Source organism: Doryrhamphus excisus, chromosome 16, assembly GCF_030265055.1.
Source record: "Doryrhamphus excisus isolate RoL2022-K1 chromosome 16, RoL_Dexc_1.0, whole genome shotgun sequence".
Classification (NCBI taxonomy): Eukaryota; Metazoa; Chordata; class Actinopteri; order Syngnathiformes; family Syngnathidae; genus Doryrhamphus; species Doryrhamphus excisus.
The window spans coordinates 13,701,167-13,728,134 of NC_080481.1; the positions used below are offsets into that span (position 1 = coordinate 13,701,167).

Sequence of the window (26,968 nt, forward strand, 5' to 3'; positions counted from 1 at the left end):
CCCCTGTGGACTTCTCTCCATCTCCTGCTGCACTTCCCCACTCACTCCGCTTCATTTGATGAATATTTCACAGGCCAGTAGAGACGGTCTGCCTCTCTCATCCTATTCCCAAGCTCTGTCCAGCCTCTCACTACCTATCACCTTCAGAGATGGTAGGATTGGTACACGAAAGCAAGGGGCACCTCGGGGGACTGGGTGGGTGTATGAGTGCTACTCTTGAATATCTCTTAGCTCTTAATGCTTAATAAAGCATACATCCTCCTATTTAAGATGTTTAGAAATCATTAATAATGAGCCAAATTAGCAAATATTAATACAAACACATGTACTATATATAATATTAGGAAATGTAAACAGTGAATTTTAACTAATGAAAGCAAGTGCATACAATTGGCTATGTATTTTGTGATGCTCTAAATCAGGGGTCTCAAACTCAATTTACCTGGGGGCCACTGGAGCTAGGGTCTGGGTGAGACTGGGCCGCATCAGGTTTTAAAAAAAAAAACCCAAAAAAACACATTTATTAAAAACTTTAAAAAAAAAAAAAAAAATTTAAACTTTGCTTTGGTTCCAATTTTCTACAAGAAAAACTCTAATAAAACATTCCACTGTTCTCAAATATATTACTTTTTATTTTTCTACACAAAATAAGATGAAAAATAAATAAACAAATCAAGAATAAAGAAAATCAATCAATCAGTAATAAATAAATAAATCTAATAATAATAATAAAACGGCAAATAATAAAAACTTAAGAAACCACAACATACTGCGCAACTGCAGGGTCTTGAGACACAAGCTAACTCGCAAACTAGAGAGCTAGCGACTTAAACGGTAGCCTTCAAGTTATTTCCTTTAAACTTAAATAGCCAAAAACTTACCACTTCCACACGGATAGGGAGGATAACTATTAACAGTTATTTAACCTTTAACATGAACATTAATCAAACGTAATAATTTTTTCTGGGTACATGATACCATACAGCATCCATATCAAACATTAAACTTTCATATCAAGGCGGGGGCCTCAAACTAGTGTCCTGCGGGCCACGTTTGGCCCGCGGGCCGCGTGTTTGAGACCCCTGCTCTAAATGATATATACTTGTTAGTGTGATTGATACTATACTATAAAGGAAGACAACAGGAATAGAAGGTCATGGTTTTGAGGTTCTATGGTAATGTAGAGATGGGTCTCTTGAGTTCATAGGGAGTTAGTTATACGGGAGCAGCTGTCTTCCCTTTCAACTCCATAAACCGTCCGACCCATAATAAAGGCTATAACTTTAGAAGGATGGTTTGAAATAGAATTACATCATGCGAACCGTATCTGCGATAATTGAACTTCACAGATTGTGAAATCGGGAAGTGTTTATCGCGGAGGCCACGCAGCTAGGAGACCCGAGTTCGATTCCACCCTCTAGCATCTCTGTGTGGATTTTGCATGTTATCCCTGAGTGGGTTTTCTCCGGGTATTCCAGTTTCTTCCCACATTCCAAAAACATGCTAGGTTAATTGGCGACTCTAAATTGTCCATAGGTATTAATTTGAGTGTGAATGGTTGTTTGTCTATATGTGCCCTGTGATTGGCTGGCGACCAGTCCAGGGTGTACCCTGCTGGGATAGGCTCCAGCACCCCCGTCTCTGTCTTGCATGTCTATATCAACATGATTATGAAGCCGTTTTGTTTCTGGTTCATGTTCTTGCATGGGTTCTTGAATCGGTTCATGGACATGAATTTGTCGGCTCTTATCATCGTCCCTCGGTTGAGTGCAAGCACAGTCAAGTCACTTGTGTGATGCATTTATGTGGCCGATTTTCAACTGATTACACATTGAAGGTGTCATTACCCCCTGAACTTGTCTCAATGCCCACAATAGCCTCGAAATTGCCCCGCATGATACACTTAGCGCTAAGCAGGCGTGTACAGAACCCACGCTGAGAAAAAAGCGGCACGCAGGCAGGCAGGCAGGCAGGCATAGAGACCGCCACAGTATCTTGTAATTCCATTGTGAGCCACCCCTTGTCAGGCACAGCTGAGTAAACATGCAGGGATAAACAGCCGCGGGGCCAGTCACACAGGCAAGACACAGTCAGCCCCTTATTACAGCTGACAACATTCTAGGTGGCAGACAGCGGGGTTAACTAGGATTAAATATGAATTCCTCATGTGTGATGGAGAGATTTCGACTGCAAATCTCTTTAATCTCATTCCTATGTGTTGAATTACTCTAACGACTTCAGTGCCAATCAATATAATCATAAAAGCAAATCATATAATTTAGTGATGCATGACATTACTGGTGAGGAGTTCTGGGCCTGCCTAGCCAGGATAAGGCCCTGGGGCAGTCCGAGGACACGCTGGAGAAAAATCCTCTCCTGACCTAAACAGGTTGAAATGGCAATAAATGTCGGCGAATCTCCTCTTACAGAACATAAATGGAAGCTAGTAGGGGTTAGCTTAGTTTAGCATGCTCATGTGGACGTGTGAGAGTATATTTTTAAAACTTTTTTTATGGCTTTAATGAAAGCAACATTTTACACTGCATGGTATTAAAATTAAATGGAAGCTAGTAGAGGTTAGCTTAGTTTAGCATGCTCATGTGGTTGTGTGTGTGAGAGTATATTTTTAAAACTTATTTTTACGGCTTTAATGAAAGCAACATTTTACACTGCATGGTATTAAAAAAATCCCATAAGAACATTTATTTTTAAACAGCATAAAATACAGATTCTCCACACACACATAACACACTTCTGTGACCGTCCTCCAAAATAAGAGCGCCGTAAACAAATCATGAGCGTCATAAAAAATTTCTTATGCATATTATTATATGCAATTTGAATTGCATAGGTGACTACATCTTCCTTAATCACAAGCAAATGCACTACAACTTGTATAATCTGGTATTTTAACCGGAGAGTGTTAATTTTTTATATCCAGCATAAGCCTTAGAATTTATAGACTGATTAATCATTTATTAACTTAAAATTGTGCGCATTTATAAGATGTGAAAATGCAGCTGTGTTTTTGTACATTCACAGGACAAATTAATCAATTGTTATCGTGCTCGAGAGTCAGATGATTGATGTTCAATAAACCGGGGAGAGGCATATTTAAGCGACTAATAATTTGTTGTTAAAAGTTAAAAGTGATACATAGAGTTGCCAAAATGTCTCTACAGCCCAAGTCATTCATTCATTAATTTTCTACCGCTTATCCTCACGAGGGTGCTGGAGCCTATCCCAGTTGTCTTCAGACAAGAGGCGGGGTAAACCCTGGACTGGTGGCCAGCCAATCACAGGGCACATATAGACAAACAACCATTCACACTCACATTCATACCTATGGACAATTTGGAGTCGTCAATTAACCTAGCATGTTTTTGGAATGTGGGAGGAAACCGGAGTACCCGGAGAAAACCCACGCATGCACGGGGAGAACATGCAAACTCCACACAGAGATGGCCGAGGGTGGAATTGAACCCTGGAGCGCATCCGCCCTCAATAATATATAAGTTCCTTTACTTTTATATACACACTTACCAATATGTCTGCTTATATCTGATACTACTAATAACTACCTATATCTGGTAATTGTATGTTGGTGTTCAGCCAAATGTGACGAATGTAAATAGATCATCTCGGTGATTGAAGGTCCAGACAACTCCAAACATCTACACTACAACATCATCTGAAGTACTTCACAATCCATATTTATCTAATAACACGACAAAAAATGGAATCTATTAAGTAAAATACATCGGAGAAAACCCACGCATGCACGGGGAGAACATGCAAACTCCACACAGAGATGGCAGAGGGTGGAATCAAACTCGGGTCTCCTAGCTGCTGTGCAAGTCAGGTGTCAGTTAATTCCATTTTTTGTTGTTTTCTATGAAAACACAGATTTAGAGGTTTTGCTGTATTTAAATTCAGTTCAAATGTGGCAGTGGATTATTGCTGATATATTTTAAATATTTACCTCATATTATATTCACATTTGAGGTTAAAATGAAATAAATTAATGTGAATGTTACATCTGAATCTGCAGAATAATAAAACTAATTCACCAAAGCAAACAGGCAGCCACTAACTACCCCAGCAAATACCGAATCTGAAAAGCCACTTCCCGGAAACATTGAAGTCATTAACTCTGACTTCAATCATTAGCATCCACATGATGACAATGTGTATAATACTTTTACAGTAATTACTTTCCCCCCCGTGTCATCTTTCAAGCGCCCCATAGAAACCAGATGAAATCTGATTTCTTGAACTCTCTGTGGACCGTGTTTGCAGTAATCTTATGCTTCTCTTAATGTGTGCTATGGAGTACAACCATCACCCCGCATTAAGAAGAGCGTTGGATTCTGTGCACCACTTAGACAGCTTTGTAGGAGAAAGCCACATGAATAAGTCACGGATGAAAACAAGGACATATGGTGTAACAATACACACACATTGCATTGAAACACACAATAGGAAACACAAAGATGATACATGCAACTTTGTTGGGTCTCAACTTCCCACCTGCAACACACTGACATTGTGTAATTGTACAATGGAGTACTCTTCAAGGTATTTTTGGAATACCACCGTGATTCAATATTAGAGTGGTGGTAGTGAAGTATCTTTGTGTTGGTTGAGGCTAGATCTGTTCAGGGCAATACGAAACAAGTACTATGCGTATACTCTAAAAAGTAATTCAGAGTATCTGTTGACACCACTTGATTTAATACATAAATGCAATGTAAAAAAATTTAATTAATTGATTTAGATAAACTTTCCAAGTTGCTAACTTTATTTTTTATGTTATGTTCAAATAATAATGTTGGCTATTACATGAACTTAATTTAGCATGTCATATACACTCAAATTTTATTGTTGGTAATCTTAAAACAAAATTCAAGTTGCCATGACTTAATAAAATTAGCTTGGTAACAGAATATATACACACAGACATATATATCTATATATATATATAGATATATATATATATATATATATGTATATGTATATATAATGTATGTATGTATGTATTTATATATATGTATGTGTGTGTGTGTATATATATATATATATATATATATAAAGTTACTGCTACTTAAAAAGCTGTGTGCATTGTTATTAGAATTAAGTAGACAACAAATTAAACTACTTACAGAATATACAAATGATTGCCGCTTTCAATATATTGAAATATATTAAATCCAAATATATAATATATGAGTTTATATATCCCAAATTATATGCAATTTTATATATGTAAAAATATAGTCCATTTTTGGTCTTGATCGCAAGATATTTTTTATATGTATCAATATATACACATATATGATCTATGCATATATTGCAATATATTGGAAAATATAAACATAAGATCCCATATATGGAAATATATTTCCTAATACATTGCATTATATTTGCAAATATACTGCAATATATTTTTTTTCCATAAGGGTCTGAAGAATCCTGATCAGTAAACTTGCGTATAGGTACTGAGAAAATGTGTTATATTTTCCTTTTTATGGACTATCTATCTGCAGAGGTGCTATTTTGAAAAAAATGTCAAGGTCATTTCCACAGCACATCATAATGAAAAAAAATAAAAACACTCCTGCTTTAGTACTGTCAATACACATAGAGCTGAAAACAACATACTAGGTACAGGTTTATGACGACATTTAATTCATATCAACTAGCAAATGTACTATAGCATCAGAAATACTTCTTATGTTTTGTATTGACGTTGTTGCATTGTGACACGAGTCTTCTTTGTCGTTTTTCTTAAGCACAGCTAAACAAAGACGAACAGACGTTCAACAAAGACAGAACCCTCAACATCCAGAACCTTGAGGAATTCAGGGCAAAAACTGTACACCACTGCGGAGTGTTGTGACTATACCCAAGATGGAACTATCCTCAGACTCTGCTTCCCTCAATGAAAGGTATGTCACTGGGATTGAAAAGGGCCTGAAAGTATTCCTTCGACTGTCCGATTATATCCTCAGTAGAGGTCAGCAGGCCCCCGTCCCCACTGTAAACTGTGTGGACCGGGCACTGTTTCCCCTTTTTTGAGGCATTGGACGGTTTGCCAGAACCTTTTTTGCGGATGACCGAAAGTCGTTCTCCAACTTTTTGCCTCTACCTCTACATTCATTCATTCATTCATTTTCAACCGCTTTTTCCTCACGAGGGTCGCAGGGGGGTGCTGGAGCCTATTCCAGCGGGGTACAACCTGGACTGGTCGTCAGCCAATCACAGGGCACATATAGACAAACAACCATTCACACTCACATTCATACCTATGGACAATTTGGAGTCGCCAATTAACCTAGCATGTTTTTGGAATGTGGGAGGAAACCGGAGTACCCGGAGAAAACCCACGCATGCACGGGGAGAACATGCAAACTCCACATAGAGATGGCTGAGGGTGGAATCAAACTCGGGTCTCCTAGCTGTGTGGCCTATGCGCAAAACACTCCCTCACCGTGCAGCCTTGGTGAGGAATATTCATTCATTCATTTTCTACCGCTTATCCTCACGAGGGTCGCGGGGGTGCTGGAGCCTATCCCAGCTGTCTTCGAGCGAGAGGCGGGGTACACCCTGGACTGGTCGGCCAGCCAATCACAGGGCACATATAGACAAACAACCATTCACACTCACATTCATACCTATGGACAATTTGGAGTGGCCAATTAACCTAGCATGTTTTTGGAATGTGGGAGGAAACCGGAGTACCCAGAGAAAACCCACACATGCACGGTGAGAAGCAAACTCCACACAGATATGGCCGAGGGTGGAATTGAACCCTGGTCTCCTAGCTGTGAGGTCTGCGCGCTAACCACTCGACCGCCGTGCCGCCTGCTGCAGTTACAATGAAAGTTAAAAAAAAAAAACAAACCCAAAAACCTTCTATTGTCGTTGTTGACAACAACAACACAGGAAGCCTCCGCATTGTTGCAATGCAAATGCAATACAAAGGTTCGATGTTTTTTAAGTGTCATACAAAGCTGAGTATTTGAAGAGTGAGGAGCCAGCAGTAAAAGTATTCATATCAGGAAAAGACATTAAAAGACATTAAAGCTCATTTATTCAGGCAACAAGCATGTGAGCCTAAGGCACCGAAATGTTCCCTCTGATCCGCAGAAGTAAGAACCTACCAAACATCCCCTTTCTTTCATTAACTCTCATAATCACAAAAGCCCAGATTCAGTTCATGTTGTATTCATCACCGAGACCTTTTTCACCCGTTTTTTTTTTTTGGGCATCGGGAGTGTTAACACAAGGCCAAAGAGGCCCCGAGGCTACTTCCCTGCATGGGTTGACCGTTCAAGTATGACTAATTTCACACAGCGCTGAGAAAAAAACAGCCAACATATCAAAGCTCCTCCCTTACTGTTTCTGAACGAAAAAAGATAATCTAATTAAGGCACAAAAGTTGAAGCTGTCAATCAATTCCAATCGCAACAAGCTGGCTGGTAAGATAAACATGAATCATGTGTAAAGTGCATAGAAGCCCAAGAGCAAGCTTAGGTTAGGTTTCTAGCACATTACTTACAGTACTGCAGTGATTTCTTCGAATGGACTCATTTTGTTTGACTTTAAAGACCTTTGCTTTGTGTTGTTTTGGCTGCCTCAATGAGTTGACGTCGCTGTCAGTATCCTTTAAATTCACATTTTTATATTTCTGCTTTTCTTCGCTTGAAGCGCTTTTCACCCTGGCTTTGAGCCTGCGTGTCAGCCTCAGCACTTCAGTTAAGACTCTTTGTCAATTTTTTGCCTTTTTTCTGGTATGACTCCCTTCAGTTGGAAAAGGACATTGTACGTCTTAGTCTACATCCATAAATTTTCTATATCGTTTGTCACGACTAGGCTCGTGGGGATATTTGGTCAGGAGTGGCCGGGTACGCCCTGGACTGATCGTAAGTCAGGGCACATATAGACTGGGCTATGAAGCTAACATGCATATTCTTGGACTGTACCCCGAGAAAAGCCACACATGCATAGGGAGAAAATGCCAACACAGAGATTTGAACCCAGACCTTCCCAGTATGTAATGGTAATGATTTGATTTGATTTGATTTGATTTGATTTGATTTGATTTGATTTGAATTGATTTAATTTAATTTAATTTAATTTAATTTAATTTAATTTAATTTAATTTAATTTAATTTAATTTAATTTAATTTAATTTAATTTAATTTAGGGGTGGCACGGCGGTCAAGTGGTTAGCGCGCAGACCTCACAGCTAGGAGACCAGGGTTCAATTCCCACCCTCGGCCATCTCTGTGTGGAGTTTGCATGTTCTCCCCGTGCATGCGTGGGTTTTCTCCGGGTACTCCGGTTTCCTCCCACATTCCAAAAACATGCTAGGTTAATTGGCCACTCCAAATTGTCCATAGGTATGAATGTGAGTGTGAATGGTTGTTTGTCTATATGTGCCCTGTGATTGGCTGGCGACCAGTCCAGGGTGTACCCCGCCTCACGCCCGAAGACAGCTGGGATAGGCTCCAGCACCCCCGCGACCCTCGTGAGGAAAAAGCGGTAGAAAATGAATGAATGAATAATTTAATTTCATTTAATTTTATTTAATTTTATTTAATTTTTATTTGAACATGCATCAGATTACAATTGAATGCATCACATAATCAGTTCCCAGTTCCACATGTCCAAAAGGAGTAGGAAGAAGCAAAGCTTATTAAATCCTACCCCTCCATCTGGTACTTTTACAATCAGTAAATGTTACATTTGTTCACTTCCTGCTTTCGATAATACAGTTTAAGTTTTTTTTTGTTTGTTTGTTTTTTTTTAATAATGTACCCTGATATGACCATACAAGGACCACAAGGTGTTGGCATTTGTTTCTATTTTGCTATGTCAAATGTGAATCGACCAAAATACGACAAAATACTCACGGTATTACATAATATCGTGAATATACCCGTTATTACATGGTTACAGCATATATGTAAAACCATAAATTTTTGTTTTAAATGCGGGTTTTGCATTGAGGGATAGGTGTGTCCCATTACGTGCATTAATGAGCTGTATTTTTTTGTATCAGTTTAGCACAGAAAAGAGAAAACATTTTAAATTTAGAAAGAAGAGGAGAAACAGGTTAAAGATAAAGGCACGCCGCCATAGCACCACTGTATGTATTGTATACCACATAGGTGTAAATATACCAGTGACTACTACTACTACTACTTCTACTACTAGTGTCTTTGGGTTGTTTTCTGTTCATAGTAAGTTTTTCAAGGTTGCCTGCAAGGGCAGAATAAAAACAAACACTGCAGTTGTGCGGAGGAACAACATATACTCAGGATGACGCTGGTGTGAAAGATTCATTCAAGGTGAAAATATCTATTTATGAAAACACCAAAGGTAATCAAATGACGAGCTCCTTGTGCAATCTGCATAATATGGAGCTTCGGCTGCAACACGTCGATCAAAGTGTGAAATACACAAGCGGGTTTACTGGAAAAAAAAAACATCTGTGTGACATCCTGGGATTGCGGATGTTCGTAAAGAAGTGCTGTGTTGTACCAGGTGATGAGTTGGATAAGTTTATGCTCATACAGAGCTGTCAATCATTGTTTGGATTTAGATTTTTACCATTTTTGATGTCTTTGTAACAACTTTTTGCTGCCAACTGGGGATGCAAAAATCCATTACATATCCGAACCGAACCAGATCCAAACCGGGTTGGATTTCTACTGGTACATATACAATTCTGATACCAGTGTTCTGTTTGCTTTAAAATGCTACTATGCCAAAAGCACAGTTGGACAAGTTTATGCTCATACAGAGCTATCAATAATTGTTAGGATTTACATTTTTACCATTTTTACCATTTTTACCATTTTTACCATTTTTACCATTTTTAAAATTTTTACCATTTTTACCATTTTTTACCATTTTTACCATTTTTTTTTTTACCATTTTTACCATATTTGATGTCTTTGTAACAACTTTTTGCTGCCAACTGGGGATGCAAAAATCCATTACATATCCGAACCGAACCAGATCCAAACCGGGTTGGATTTCTACTGGTACATATACAATTCCGATACCAGTGTTCTGTTTGCTTTAAAATGCAACTATGCCAAAAGCACAGTTGGACAAGTTTATGCTAATACAGAGCTATCAATCATTGTTAGGATTTACATTTTTACCATATTTGATGTCTTTGTAACAACTTTTTGCTGCCAACTGGGGATGCAAAAATTCATTACATATCCGAACCAGATCCGAACCGGATTGGATTTCTACTGGTACATATACAATTCTGATACCAGTGTTTTGTTTGCTTTAAAATGCAACTATGCCAAAAGCACAGTTGGACAAGTTTATGCTCATACAGAGCTATCAATCATTGTTAGGATTTACATTTTTACCATTTTTACCATTTTTGATATCTTTGTAACAACTTTTTGCTGCCAACTGGGGATGCAAAAATCCATTACATATCCGAACAGAACCAGATCCGAACCGAGTTGGATTTCTACTGGTAATATACAATTCCGATACCAGTGTTCTGTTTGCTTTAAAATGCAACTATGCCAAAAGCACAGTTGGACAAGTTTATGCTCATACAGAGCTATCAATCATTGTTAGGATTTACATTTTTACCATTTTTACCATTTTTAAAATTTTTACCATTTTTACAATTTTTACCATTTTTTACCATTTTTACCATTTTTTTTTTTTTTTACCATTTTTACCATATTTGATGTCTTTGTAACAACTTTGTACTGCCAACTGGGGATGCAAAAATCCATTACATATCCAAACCGAACCAGATCCAAACCGGGTTGGTTTTCTACTGGTACATATACAATTCCGATACCAGTGTTCTGTTTGCTTTAAAATGCAACTACGCCAAAAGCACAGTTGGACAAGTTTATGCTCATACAGAGCTATCAATCATTGTTAGGATTTACATTTTTACAATTTTTACCATTTTTCCATTTTTACCATTTTTTACCATTTTTGATGTCTTTGTAACAACTTTTTGCTGCCAACTGGGGATGCAAAAATCCATTACATATCCGAACCGAACCAGATCCGAACCGGGTTGGATTTCTACTGGTACATATACAATTCCGATACCAGTGTTCTGTTTGCTTTAAAATGCAACTATGCCAAAAGCACAGTTGGACAAGTTTATGCTAACACAGCGCTATCAATCATTGTTAGGATTTACATTTTTACCATTTTTAACCATTGTTACCATTTTTTTTACCATTTTTTTTTTTTACCATTTTTGATGTCTTTTACACTTTTTGCTGCCAACTGGGGATGCAAAAATTCATTACATATCCGAACCGGGTTGGATTTCTACTGCTACATATACAATTCCGATACCATCAGTAATCTCCACAGGTGGTACCTGAAATTTCCAATACGTCAATTTCACTGTATCCAGTATCGGATTGGTCCGATTGGTCTCTTGCATCTCAACGGTGCAATGCCAAGACGTGACAAGGTTATTAGAAAATGATCTCCAAATGAGGTTGAAACTGATGTACCTTGTAATAGTGATTAGATTAACGTCCCCCTTTTAATGGACTTTTTGCAAGAGGGCTCATTTGTTTGCCCTCTAATGAAGAACACAATGAATGTCACTCAAAGCTGTCTCCTCCCACTGCTATCGCTGTATGATTAAAACAACACTGGCATTAATTAGGTGCCATAGGTGATGACACAGGATGCTGATTACTTTTTAATTGACTGACACGCATGAATCCAATCACTCTAAGCAACAATGGTGTTATAAAATCCACCTCAAAGTATGTGATTACCTTCCATAAGGAGGTTATTGTCTTAAGTTGTTCATATTTCAATTAACCTTTCAGCTCCAAAATAATTTCTCTTGAGTATTGTTTATACAACAGAACCTCGTTTTACATGCCCTGTTATTTGACGGAAATACGTCTCGGTTTTCGTACACACTCACAGTAATCATATGGCGCCTACGGTGCACCTAAGAAAGTAGTAGTAGAAACCCAACAATTGGTGACTCAGTCTATGTGAACAATGGATAGTGGAGCTATTAAAGTTGGGACACTATAGACCAGGGGTCTCAAACATGCGGCCCGTGGGCCAAATGTGGCCTGCAGGACACTAGTTTGAGGCCCCCGCCTTGATATGAAAGTTTAATGTTAGTGCGGCCCGCGCAAGTTTGATATGGATGCTGTATGGTATCATGTACCCAGAAAAAATTATTACGTTTGATTAATGTTCATGTTAAAGGTTAAATAACTGTTAATAGTTATCCTCCCTATCCGTGTGGAAGTGGTACGTTTTTGGCTATTTAAGTTCAAAGAAAATGATGCGGCCCAGTCTCACCCAGACCCGAGCTCCAGTTGCCCCCAGGTAAATTGAGTTTGAGACCCCTGCTATAGACAGATTCAGGCTTGAAAAATTTATTTTTATTATGTTTGTTCATGGCTTACTTATATATAGAACACACACACACACAGAACGATAAATAACTTCAGAGCTTTTCATTCATTCATTTTCTACCGCTTATCCTCACTAGGGTCAGGAAGCACAAATCAAAGGAAATACAGATGGAATAGGTGCAGATTCTGGAAAAATCAAAAAAAATTTCTGTGCGGGTTATTGTGTGGAGCTGCTCTATAGGAGACCACAACTCAATACAAAAGGGTAGAAAAATTATCATTCATTCATTCATTTTCTACCGCTTATACTCACTAGGGTCGCGGGGCGGGGTGCTGGAGCCTATCCCAGCTGTCTTCGGGCGAGAGGCGGGGTACACCCTGTACTAGTCGCCAGCCAATCACAGCGCACATATAGACAAACAACGAGAATCAGAGCTTTTTTTTTTCAATTTTTAACATCATCACACTGGAACACACAATACGTGAGACTGTATAATGTTATCTTTGTATGGCTTTTATTCAATTCTGCATCTGAAACAACAACCAAAAAGTTGAACTCCTAAACTGTGACCTTAAAGTGACCGTTCAAGGTAACCCTTAGTGAGAGCAAGGCTATCAAACGCACCGTGAATTAATTCCTCGGGTTGAAACTGTAGACGTCGTGTGTTGTAGCGCAACATTTTGATGCACACGATGGAGCACCAATCAACCGGAATTGTGTCACAGTGACATCTGGATGTCCTACTGCATCCGATGCTCGATAATCTTCAGCTGCAGCATCTTTTGTCATTCCCACCCTCTCCCACCCTATGGACTCTGTTCAACCTTTTCCTCGTTGAAATTGCCGTTCGGACACGCCGACTTTGCATCTGCACCATATGTTTGATGTGTCTGTTTGCCAGTGAATTCACCCCATAAACTTTATAGACTGAAATATGTCAGGGCTGTGCTCGTATTTTGTGGCCCAGAGTGGTGAAGAGATTGGTCACAGCAGAATAGCACACCATCATTCCTGCAAGTATTAAGTTTCTTGTAACATAAAAAAAAAAGTAGAAGTGGTGAGCCATCAAAGAGGTTTGAGTAAAAAGTAAAAAAGAATGTGAGGCCTGCAACCTTGGTTTTGGTCCCCCCCCCCCCCGGAGCCTAATACCTCTCCTTTACTCAGTCACAAGGGTGTAATTGAGGTGGAGAGGTGGCGCAGACTGAAGACTGGAAGTGCATAACAATCAAGTTTGTGCTACCTTAAAACAGGTGCGCTCCTGTCACCTGAAGGACACTCGGAGAGGTGGTGCAAGAAAACACGACGTGGGCTCACTTCCAACTTTCGGCTCCGCTTCACATATCAGAGCCGCTGACAAGCAACAATGACCGGCAGTGAGGAAGCGGCGAAGGCAAAGCCAATTAGACCTGCTGTTGCTAAGCATGGCGGCGTGCTGCATTGACTGATGTCCTCTACTCTGTGTGGCTGTCAGAACATAACTCATTAAGTGGGAATGCCTATTTCGGCTTATGTGGATGCATAGGGGATGAATGATGGTTTTCATTTCCCTTCATTACCAACAGAAAAAAATAGTTGCATCGTGTTTGCTGTGAGTATGTGGGTGGAGAGCAGAGAAGACTTTATTGTTCAATCCTTGGTAATAGAAGATCTAAACCAGGGGTCTCAAACATGCGGCCTGTGGGCCAAATGTTTCGATTTTCTACAAGAAAAGCTCTGATAAAACATTCCACTGTTCTCAAATATCTTACTTTTTATTTTTCTACACAAAATAAGATGAAAAATGAATAAACAAATCAAGAATAAAGACAATCAATCAGTAATGAATACATAAATATAATAATAACAAAAAAAAATGCAAATAATAAAAACTTAAGAAACCACATATAGTTGGTGGGTAGACAAAGTATTTTTTTCAGATTAAAATGAACAAAGCATTATTAGAGCCCTGTAGACATGACAAAACACGACTATAGTCACATTTATACTCTTTTTTATTTACAACATATTGCGCAACTGCAGGGTCTTGAGACACATGCTAACTCGCAAACTAGAGCGCTAGCGACCTAAACGGTAGCCTTCAAGTTATTTCCTTTAAACTTAAATAGCCAAAAACTTACCACTTCCACACGGATAGGGAGGATAACTATTAACAGTTATTTAACCTTTAGCATGAACATTAATCAAACGTAATAATTTTTTCTGGGTACATGATACCATACAGCATCCATATCAAACTTGCGCGGGCCGCACTAATATTAAACTTTCATATCAAGGCGGGGGCCTCAAACTAGTGTCCTGCGTGCCACTCTTGGCCCGCGGGCCGCATGTTTGAGTCCCCTGATTTATCTGTACTGTACAGACTGAATTTGAATCTGAAACCAACCAAATGGATTGTAGTCAAGCATCGAGTATGACACGTTGGCAGGTCTACACTAATATTGAATGTCCACCCTGCCTCTCACCCCCCCTCGACAATTCACCGCACACCCCCCCACTGTGCCCTTTTGCCCTGGACGAAATAAGCAGTATAGAAAACAAATTGTGGTTTTACTTTATCTTATTATTATCCAATGCAATCTGTATCCTATTCGTCCATTTAAATAACACGTCAGTGTAAACACTTTGGGCTTGCATTGTCATTCTGTGCAGTAAACATAAAATGTCACAATGCTAATCTTTGGTATGCAACAACCCATCAGCTACCCCCCCGCCCCAACACACACACAGACGCATGCACACATCTCTCTGCCACAGTGAACTGTGGCTCCTGACACTTACTCTATGGGCAAGTGTGTATTTCCTGCAGACACACTGGAGATTAAAAACAACAGCGGGTCAACTAAACCAGAATAACAGTGGCTAACCGATTAGCTCAGTAATTGCAGGGGCCATGCCAGTTCCAGTTTGAGGCTGATAAAAGTGCGACGCCACATTCAGGAAATACTTATCGGTTTGTCGGGTCCTCTGTAGCGATTATTGTTGTTGTTGCCAATGCCGCTGCTTCCTGCAGCGTTTTATCTGTGTGGGTTTTTATTTTTTTTTTTCCATGTGTGCGCTCGCTCTAGCTGTGTCGACTAATTGGCAAAGATATTAACATCACCGTAGCTTTTTTTATTTCATGTAAGCTGAAGTTTTGGGCCGCTTATACTTGTGTCGGTTGCCTTTTTGTCATAATCTCCTGCTGCTTTCTCCTCCCATTCAAATCCTCATTATAACTCTAATTTTCGCTCTAGATAACATGCCTACAGCTAATCCCCCCGCCCCATTTTAGCCTGTTCGGACCACATTAACTCCTGCACAGTGCACACCTGTCATTGCAACAATCTGTTCTCACTAAAAACTGGAGATTTTGTGCATACCCAGGTTTTTGTTTGGAGTCAAAACACAGCAGCACTAATTCCCTTACATCTGCCCTTTCCCCTAAGTCCAAACATAAGTAAAACAGCATGCGTGCTTGTGCATCTAACTGGATAACCCATTTTCAACCACACCGAATGTTCTTACTCTCTCTCTTAAATTCCTGTTACAAAGCTTCGTTCCTTCCACTCTGTTAGTCAGCGGCTTGTTACTGCATGTCATTAAAGTGATCTCAAATTCACGCTGAGTGAAATATTGAAACACAGTCTGTTATGATTGCTATTCGGGCTGACACGGTGACCTTGGGAACACTCATGTATAAATGATGTATGAATGATGGTGGCCATCCTTTCTAATGTTTTGTTACTTTATTAATGATTCTATATAAAAAAAAATCTATATAGTATATAGACCGCCCCAAAAATGTTTTTTTCCTTATGAACACTACCAATATGCAAATACTGTATGAAAGAAACACTTACTCGCTAAATTTATCACTAAACTGTCAACACAGATGTGTTCTCTGTATGAGGTATGTTATAAAACACAACCGGCGATTGCTGGTACTTGATGCTAAATGCAATCAATGACTGTCAATAGAACCACTTGTTCATTAAGGGTCCGAATCTGATCTGATCTGTCAAATCTTAGGTAAATTTGATCAAATGCAGAATTACTACAGTTTCTGCTTGGAGTGAAATATTGAAACACAGTCTGTCATGATTGCTATTCAGGCTGACACGATGACCTTGGGAACACTGATGTATGAATGATGGTGGCCATCCTTTGTAATGACACTTTTTTCAAAGTCTTGTGTTTTGTTACTTTATTAATGATTCTATATATATATAAAAAAAATCTATATACTATATAGACCCCCCCCCAAAAAATTTTTTTTTCCTTATGAACGCTACTAATATGCAAATACTGTACGAAAGAAACACTTACTCGCTAAATTTATCACTAAACTGTCAACACAGATCTGTTCTCTGTATGAGGTATGTTATAAAATACAACCGGCGATTGCTGGTACTTGATGCTAAATGCAATCAATGACTGTCAATAGAACCACTTGTTGATTAAGGGTCCAAATCTGATCTGATCTGTCAAATCTTAGGTAAATTTGATCAAATGCAGAATTACTACAGTTTCTGCTTGGAGTGAAATATTGAAACACAGTCTGTCATGATTGCTATTCAGGCTGACACGATGACCTTGGGAACACTGATGTATGAATGATGGTGGCCATCCTTTCTAATGACACTTTTTCCTGTTTGTATGAAAGTCTTGTGTTTTGTCACTTTATTAATGATTCTATATTTAAAAAAATCTATATACTATATAGACCCCCCCCCCCAAAACATTTTTTTCCTTATGAACACTACCAATATGCAAATACTGTATGAAAGAAACACTTTCTCGCTAAATTTATCACTAAACTGTCAACACAGATTTGTTCTCTGTATGAGGTATGTTATAAAACACAACCGGCGATTGCTGGTACTTGATGCTAAATGCAATCAATGACTGTCAATAGAACCACTTGTTGATTAATGGTCCAAATCTGATCTGATCTGTCAAATCTTAGGTAAATTTGATCAAATGCAGAATTACTACAGTTTCTGCTTGGAGTGAAATATTGAAACACAGTCTGTCATGATTGCTATTCAGGCTGACACGGTGACCTTGGGAACACTCATGTATGAATGATGGTGGCCATCCTTTCTAATGACACTTTTTCCTGTGTGTATGAAAGTCTTGTGTTTTGTTACTTTGTTAATGATTCTATATATATATAAAAAAATCTATATACTATATAGACCCCCCCCCCATTTTTTTTCCTTATGAACACTACCAATATGCAAATACTGTACGAAAGAAACACTTACTCGCTAAATTTATCACTAAACTGTCAACACAGATCTGTTCTCTGTATGAGGTATGTTATAAAACACAACCGGCGATTGCTGGTACTTGATGCTAAATGCAATCAATGACTGTCAATAGAACCACTTGTTGATTAAGGGGGTCCGAATCTGATCTGATCTGTCAAATCTTAGGTAAATTTGATCAAATGCAGAATTACTACAGCTTCTGCCTGGAGTGAAATATTGAAACACAGTCTGTCATGATTGCTATTCAGGCTGACACGGTGACCTTGGGAACACTCAGAGGGCAGAAACAGGAAAAGCTCATTCTGCTCGTCAAAAAGAGGGTTCCGGATGGTGCAGAATCCTGCCACTTCTTCACAAGATGGAGCAGATTTTAAGCTGAGGTAACTCATCGGGAGCTCTGCTTCATTCCGCTTTCCAATAGTCAGCATGTCATTGAAGTCTTCTGCCGGTTTGTGCACAGTCTGGGCCTGCAGAGTCACCTGCACTGAACCTCGGGATAAATAAACCATGGGCAGAGCAATGTAGACCACTTGAGCTATTTTCAGTCCCACTCGGTCCAAAATGTCTTTATAAAAAAAGCAAACCCTCCCCTCATAGACTTGGGCAAATAGAGCGTGTTTGAGCAGCATTACTGATCTGTCTAGAAACCAGCTGGAGTCATGGAGATGCTGTGTGGCTGTCCGCCCTTAAACAACATGGGATGATCTCTGAGGCATGAAGAGCATATATCATATAGCTCGTAAACCTGCTTGGCACAGTCACATATGTGATACCTTTTTTTTTGTCGACTACCGCGAGATGCATTCATAAATAGTCCAAATATGCCAACAATATCTTTATTATGCATGTAAAGAAAAACAATACGTTGGTTTTCTTATCACTCGCTTTGCAGGTCTTTAGTTTTTAAGTACAATTTGGTGCATTTAAGTATGCTCGGAAATCCCAGAAAGTAAACTCAAAACATGGGAATTCAACTTAAGTTGTTCATTATTTCTCATAATAACACAGCTAAAGTGTGATTCAAATGTTACTATTAATATATATAAATGAGATATAAATGAGACCCGAGTTCGATTCCACTCTCGGCCATCTCTGTGTGGAGTTTGCAGGTTCTCCCCGTGCATGCGTGGGTTTTCTCCGGGTACTCCGGTTTCCTCCCACATTCCAAAAACATGCTAGGTTAATTAGCGACTCCAAATTGTCCGTAGGTATGAATGTGAGTGTGAATGGTTGTTTGTCTATATGTGCCCTGTGATTGGCTGACGACCAGTCCAGGGTGTAGTCCAGCACCCCTTGTGAGGATAAGCGGTAGAAAATGAATGAATGAATGAATGAATGCTAATTTTTCTACCCTTTTGTATTGAGTTGTGGTCTCCTATAAAGCAGCTCCACACAATAACCCGCACAGAAAATGTTTTCGATTTTTCCAGTATCTGCACCTATTCCATCTGTATTTCCTTTGATTTGTGCTTCCTGACAAAACGGTCTGTTGTTATTTATTCCACACAAAAACTCACTCCGCTATGATTTGTCACACGCCCAAACTTCCTAATTATGAACCATATAAGGAAGTCCCTCCCCTCTGTGACATCACAAAGGAACAGTTTTACCACGCCTTTTGAAACGCAGCATTTTGAGCCATCCCAAACTTTGGCATCGTTTGACACGAAAATACAACATTCTAACTACATTTATAGGAGCTGTTAATACAATACAATACATTCATTCATTCATTTTCTACTCCTTATCCTCACAAGGGTTGCGGGGGGTGCTGGAGCCTATCCCAGCTGTCTTTGGGACATACAATACATATTATATATTATAATCTTGTACTGTCTTATCTTTCTTTCAATAAAATACAGTACAAATAGCATACTTCAGACATACCGTACAGTACAAAAGGTGATTAATCATGATTAATTAATTTGAAAACTGTGTTTAATCTCATTACAATTTTTGATTCTGACTACTTGAAGCATCAGGGTATTTGTTGCTGTAACAAATAATTGATTCATAACACATTTGATGATCATTTGAGCAGTAAATTTAGCGATGATTTCTGATGTTTGGATTATTGTGTTGACATGATTAATTTTGAGTTCCGTTGACAAGATAAATTAACTTTCAATCTCAGTTATCTTAGACAGGTAAAGCCAAATGAAAATTGAAAAGTGTTTTTTTTTGTTTTCATGCAGGGATATAAAAAATTATGTATTAATCCAGATTCACACAGCACTTAAAATACCTTTTTAAGTTCATAAGTACAAAAGTTCAACTCACTGAAAGAAGTGAGTTTGAGCGCGATGACACATTTTAAAAGACGCTCGGTAAAGTCAAACTTCATTCCCGTTCCCATTCGATAGTCCCACTGCTGATAGATGCCTTTTTTGTGCAGAAGATTAAGTCTCCTTTATGAGCCCTGAGTATTCACCTGCTGATTTAGGCGCCGTGGTTACTTTGGCCTGCAATGACCGTGATGTGCTGGTGGTCAGCACTAAATAGTCTCCGTTCAGCATGTTGGCAAATATGACTTTAATCCGCTACATGCATCCATTTTTTTTAATCACCACAGAGTGTGCAGGGAAATGAAAATGCATTTAGTCGGCTGTTTGAGTGATTTCCTGCCTAATATCTTAAATGAGTTTTCATTAAGAGATATTTTTTTAGTGCACAAAGCCCTTCAATCCTAATTGAAAGGGGATGTGATGAGAGCAAGTAGAACAAAAGGGAAGGGCATTGAAGTGAGAGAGGAAAGGGAGGGAGGCAAAAGCATGACACGACAACATAATGAGGATTGTCATGCCCAAAGGGGGGGCTGACGTGAGGGATTCACTACATGAGGCTTTAGACGAACTAAGAATGCGGTTGAAGATTGGAGGACGTGAGGGGACAGAATGGGGGTAAACACCCTGACTGAGAGGTGACATAACTTTGCAAAGCTCAGATTGCCACCATGTTTAGGATCCGGGAAACGGCGCACAGCTGTGCTGACCCACATGCCTCCCCCCGGGGCAGTGTGGGTGGTGGGCCGCTTCGCTTCTGTCGCTTTAAACCACTAAATCTCATGGAAATTCAAGCATGGGTATTATAAAAGGCCCCCTAGCTCTCTAAGGAGTGGACTTCATTTCCTGCCCCAAGCGGTGGCGGTGTTGTCAGGGGGAGGTGAGGGTAGCCTCAGGGTTGCTTTAAGACAAATCCGATTGGGGACAAACACTTTTGAGCTTTAGAGCACTCAAACCGGAAACTTGTGAGATGAAACATCACGGGACTGAAATGGAACCCCAAGTTTAGACCCTAAGACGCGTTAAATTAATTTTTAAGACTTTTCTAAATATTTATTAAAGCCCTTTAGATATGAAATAACATCCCTATAGTCACCTTACATCCATGTCTCTAAGTGTCGAAATCACATTTTATAGTTAATATTGATTAATCATCATTTGCAAATATTATGTCAATAGCCGGGCGGCACGGCGGTCGAGTGGTTAGTGCGCAGACCTCACAGCTAGGAGACCGGGGTTCAATACCACCCTCTGCCATCTCTGTGTGGAGTTTGCATGTTCTCCCCGAAAACTCCGGTTTCCTCCCACATTCCAAAAACATGACTCCAATTTGTCCATAGGTATGAATGTGAGTGTGAATGGTTGTTTGACTATATGTGCCCTGTGATTGGCTGGCGACCAGTCCAGGGTGTACCCCGCCTCTCGCCCGAAGACAGCTGGGATAGGCTCCAGCACCCCCGTGACCCTCGTGAGTAAAAGTGGTAGAAAATGAATGAATGAATAAATGTCAATAGCCATGAATATATGGACCCAAATATTCCAATTGCTTCAGGTATCTTTGTCAGGGTGGGTTCTTCTTCTGTTGTTTATTGGCGGTTGGCAAGCAGCTTTCGTGTGCATTACCGCCATCTGTTATTTCATCAAGTTATTTCCTTTACACTTAAATAGCCAAAAACTTACCACTTCCACACAGATAGGGAGGATAACTATTAACAGTTATTTAACCTTTAACATGAAGATTAATCAAACGTAATAATTTTTTTGGGGTACATGATACCATACAGCATCCATATCAAACTAACATTAAACTTTCATATCAAGGCGGGGGCCTCAAACTAGTGTCCTGCGGGCCACATTTGGCCCGCGGGCCGCGTGTTTGAGACCCCTGTTTTAGCTGACGTTTGTCTGGGTACAATTTGACTGAATTTGACTCAATTTCAGTGACCACCTACATGACTTTGACTCTGGCTTCAAGGTGGAAGATCGAACGTAGACTTAACCCATTAACACGAGGCTTGCTCTCAAGCCCAAACAGCTGATTTCAAACTCTGTATTCTTGATGCAAATGTATCAAAATGTCCTATCAGCCTCTTCCCCCCCCCTTTTGATCTCCGTACAAAGAAGTGTCAGCGGGTGTATACATCTTTTCATCATTCATCAAGCACTGCGGAACTAGATTACCAATGTATCGCATCAAAGGAAGTGCATGTTCCACTTTTCTACAACTCTGCACAGATTTAGACAACAAAGGGAAGTTCAGAAGAGGGAAATAAAGGCCCTAAACCGCTCTGGGGGGAAGCACCTACTTTGCTTCTGTGTTCTGGACAGATGTAATTTCCTGCAGAGTAGTGCTGTTTCAAAGAGGAGAGCAATGGCTCTATCACAGGAGACAGGCTGCCCGTATGCGTGCCTGCATCTGTAAGCACATAAATTATCTATTCCTCTCAAATGAGAAGAAAAGGTTAATGAGAGGCTTGGATTTTCAAGACTGCTGACCAAACAACCACGTATTAAACACAATAGAACTTAGGAATCATGGGTACAAATGTTTTAAAATGAAAAAAAAGTTAGCAGCGTATGAACGTGCATTGTGTTCTGCACCCTTGTGATGTACTAGAGCGATCTATTGATGCTCTATTGTATGTGTGGGATTGTATTTATGACTGCTAACCAGTAGACGGTGTTGCATCATAATGTGAGAGTTGAATGTCGAGTTCGTATGACTGACTAAATGAGAACCCGCCCATTGTGTTCTGCACAATTTTCCTCAGCAATCATAGTTGTATGATCACTAGGGCGCCATTATGGAATACTGTAAATTATTTTTTTATGGAGGACTATGAGGAGTAAAACAGTAACACTATAACTGGAGCAATATGTTTTAACAAGGATACAAAAACGCTACAGTTGAACGGCGCCGGTACGAGGCATGTATATGGAGTGAATATGTCACTTAATAATTCTCTTAAAAATGTTTAAAGAGATTAATCATTAAAAATGTTAACATGATTTGAACTTTGAGTGTTTAACAAGAGAGAAATGTGAGAAAAGTAATTGCAAAGTTTAATTTATTGCGGACTATTTTGGGAACCTGTCTCCTGCGATAAACGAGGGACCGATTCCGAACCCCACTTTGTAATTTTGTCTATATCGGAGTTCATAATAAATAACTGAACCCTTTGTAAAGTGGTTAGGAGCTACTGGTAGCTCATGAGGTACTGTTTGGAAACCTCTGACTTGTCGTGTATAAACTAATTTTAAACTTGTATTTGTACATGTTTGTATATTTTTTAGGTATACATTTTGGGTTGACATGCTTGTTGGGAATGCACTGATCGCTTGTGAGTGGTACAGTACTGAAGTAAAGCAGATGTCACAAGATAAGAATTTAACCATATATATAGTTATATATATATATATATATATATATATATATAGTTTTCTTTTACTCTGGAATTTATGGTACATAGTTTTCATCCACCGGATTTCGCAGCGAAGTGAGTAAAATGAATCATCAGAGCTACTACTGTTTACATCAACCTCTGTGCCTCAGTGCTTTTCCAAAAAGAGCTCTTCTTGCGTGTCAACCCACTAATGTGCCCCGTGTGAAATATGAAATATTATTACTACTAACATGCCCTAATGTCTAAAATAAATCTCCCACGCTTCAAATGAGAGCCTGGTGTGGGCTGGCGTGGGATGATCTACTATATGTTACCAGTGACTAATTGATGAGTGGAACAACAGCAAACAGCAGGATTTCTGCGGTAGACATGATTGTCATTTAATCCTGCAGTTTCAGTTTTTAGCAAGCGATTCTCACTCCAGTCAGGTTCACAATACATATTCTCTATTCTGTGGTACTTCTTAATTATGCAGAACTCAAACACGAAACTCAAACAGCAATTTAAAAAAGGACAAAAACGTACATATGTACACATTTGCTTAGTGCCTCACTTTCAGGCGATATGATTTCCTGATTTTCTTCTTCTTGAAGAATCCCCAAATAATGCTTTTGGACATTTTTAACTCAGCAGCACTAAACAGAAATGTTTAAAACCCAAAATTCATTAGAGGTCTACATAACACATACTCTAGTTATTCTAGTCATTAAGTCTTCAACCATACAAATAGGAGTTTTTGGCAGGCTCGGCCTTAGCATTCAGTGTGGGTCCGCCCAGGGCGTCATTCAAGCCAGAACTGCCACTGGAAATGGACATATTTCACACTTATGATAATTAATCCTCATTGTCATATTTACTCAGGTTCTAAATGTCGTTTTTTTAGCACAGGATTCACCACTCCCTTCTCCGGTCCAAACTCTCCTGCTAACTTGACGTTGACCGCTCACTTTGGCTCAACATTTGCAATAAAAGTGAATCCTGTAATTGTTACATTCAGGTCCAGAATCCTGGTCTCTCTACAATTTGCCTCACACACTTTTTAAAAGTATTTGAAAAGTGGGAGGGAAGGAAGGAAGGAAGGAAGGAAGGAAGGAAGGAAGGAAGGAAGGAAGGAAGGAAGGAAGGAAGGAAGGAAGGAAGGAAGGAAGGAAGGAAGGAAGGAAGGAAGGAAGGAAGGAAGGAAGGAAATGATAAAACGTATAAGCACCACATTACAAAGGAAGGAAGGAAGGAAGGAAGGAAGGAAGGAAGGAAGGAAGGAAATGATAAAACGTATAAGCACCACATTACCAATGAAGGAAGGAAGGAAGGAAGGAAGGAAGGAAGGAAGGAAGGAAGGAAGGAAGGAAACGATAAAACGTATAGGCACCACATTACAAATGAAGGAAGGAAGGAAGGAAGGAAATGATAAAACGTATAAGCACCACATTACAAATGAAGGAAGGAAGGAAGGAGGGAAGGAAGGAAGAAAGGAAGAAAATGATAAAACGTATAAGCACCACATTACAAAGGAAGGAAGGAAGGAAGGAAGGAAGGAAGGAAGGAAGGAAGGAAGGAAGGAAGGAAGGAAGGAAGGAAGGAAGGAAGGAAGGAAGGAAGGAAGGAAGGAAGGAAGGAAGGAAGGAAGGAAGGAAGGAAATGATAAAACATAAGCACCACATTACGAATGAAGGAAGGAAGGAAGGAAGGAAGGAGGGAAGGAAGGAAGGAAGGAAGGAAGGAAGGAAGGAAGGAAGGAAGGAAGGAAAGAAGGAAGGAAGGAAGGAAGGAAGGAAGGAAGGAAGGAAGGAAGGAAGGAAGGAAGGAAGGAAATGATAAAACGTATAAGCACCACATTACGAATGAAGGAAGGAAGGAAGGAAGGAAGAAAGGAAGGAAGCAAGGAAGAAAGGAAGGAAGGAAGGAAGGAAGGAAGGAAGGAAGGAAATGATAAAACGTATAAGCACCACATTACAAATGAAGGAAGGAAGGAAGGAAGGAGGGAAGGCAGGAAGGAGGGAAGACAGGAGGGAAGGAAGGAAGGAAGGAAGGAAGGAAGGAAGGAAGGAAGGAAGGAAGGAAGGAAGGAAGGAAGGAAGGAAGGAAGGAAGGAAGGAAGGAAGGAAGGAAGGAAGGAAGGAAGGAAGGAAATTCATTAGAGGTCGTAAACTCCTATTTGTACGTATGGTTGAAGATGTAATGACTAGAATAACATAGTATGTGTTATGTAGAAGGAGATAGTAGTAAACGTTTGGGTTTCCATGGTAATTATTAACAAGATTTACTTGTAGGTAAACTTTAGGAGGTATGGAAAGGTGTGTGTTCATCTGTGCAAACGTACCACTTTGAAGTCTTCAGCTCTGCACTCGGTGCCGTGAAAGTAGCAAGACAGCAGCATGTCGTTGATGTCATGACCGGTGCGGTCGTAGAATTCCAACATGTTGAAAGGTCGCGGCTTGAAGTTGTGGAAGTCGGCTTTGACCTTCAGGCTTTCCAGAACACTTTCTTCCACAAGATGCAAGTCTCGGATCTCATACCTGCACACACAACGATAAAACAGACAATCATTTACTGATGGAAATATGAAATATGTTCTTTATTGCCATTTTTTGCTCCCAGAACTCAGTAAGTAGTAAAGTGCAGATGAAGTATCAGGATGGAGGAGTCATAACACCAGTTGGTTATTCATTGCCTCCGAGCAGGAAAAAAAACTTTCTCACAAGTCTAAAAAGGTGAAGCCTGACCTATACAGTTGTCAAATATAATGTGTAATATCATATATTTATGATTAGGGTTTTCAAAAATAGTGCATTAACAGCAGTAACTCATTTACTGCATTAAAATTATTAGTGTAATTAACCCATACGCATCATCTCTGTTATGAAGGCAGTGTAGCACCCCCGCACAGTCATAAAGAACCTCCCGCTCTTTTATAACCTTATCCTGACTTGAACACATCAATAGCGAGGTGCATTCAAGGACACTCCGAACATCACAATAACATCTTTATTATGCGTGTATGTGTGGAAGCCATTGCAGAGACCTTCGTACTGGACTAATATATAATATTAGTACATTCTAATACAGTACATTAGTAATACTAGTGTCACTAAACCACCACATTTCATATCCTGTCATTTATCTTCCTGTTCATAAAATACAGTACAAATGGGCAGTGGTGGTTCAAGCCATGGGTCATATGGGCAGTTGCCCGCGGCGGCATTCTCTTGGGGCCGCCTCGAGGGGCAAACAAAAAAAATCCCATTTATTTTTCGCAGGCTCGGTCTTAGCATTCAGTGTGGTTCCACCCAGGGCGTCATTCAATCAAGAACTGCCACTGGAAATGGGCATATTTCACACTTATGATAATTAATCCTCATTGTCATATTTACTGGGCGACACGGCGGTCAAGTGGTTAGCGCGCAGACCTCACAGCTAAGAGACCAGGGTTCAATTCCACCCTCAGCCATCTCTCTGTGTGGAGTTTGCATGTTCTCCCCGTGCATGCGTGGGTTTTCTCCGGGTACTCCGGTTTCCTCCCACATTCCAAAAACATGCTAGGTTAATTGGCGACTCCAAATTGTCCATAGGTATGAATGTGAGTGTGAATGGTTGTTTGTCTATATGTGCCCTGTGATTG

At 39.7% G+C, this 26,968-nt stretch overlaps 1 protein-coding gene across 1 annotated transcript in view; it reads right to left on the reverse strand.

Moving 5' to 3' along the window:
• Positions 1 to 26,968, reverse strand: part of LOC131104294 (acid-sensing ion channel 1-like) — a 41,214-nt gene that overhangs the window by 9,672 nt on the left and 4,574 nt on the right. The window contains exon 2 of the mRNA XM_058051317.1: positions 25,670 to 25,865. Within this exon, the coding sequence (XP_057907300.1) occupies positions 25,670 to 25,865 (196 nt within the window). The remainder of the gene's footprint in view (positions 1 to 25,669; positions 25,866 to 26,968) is intronic.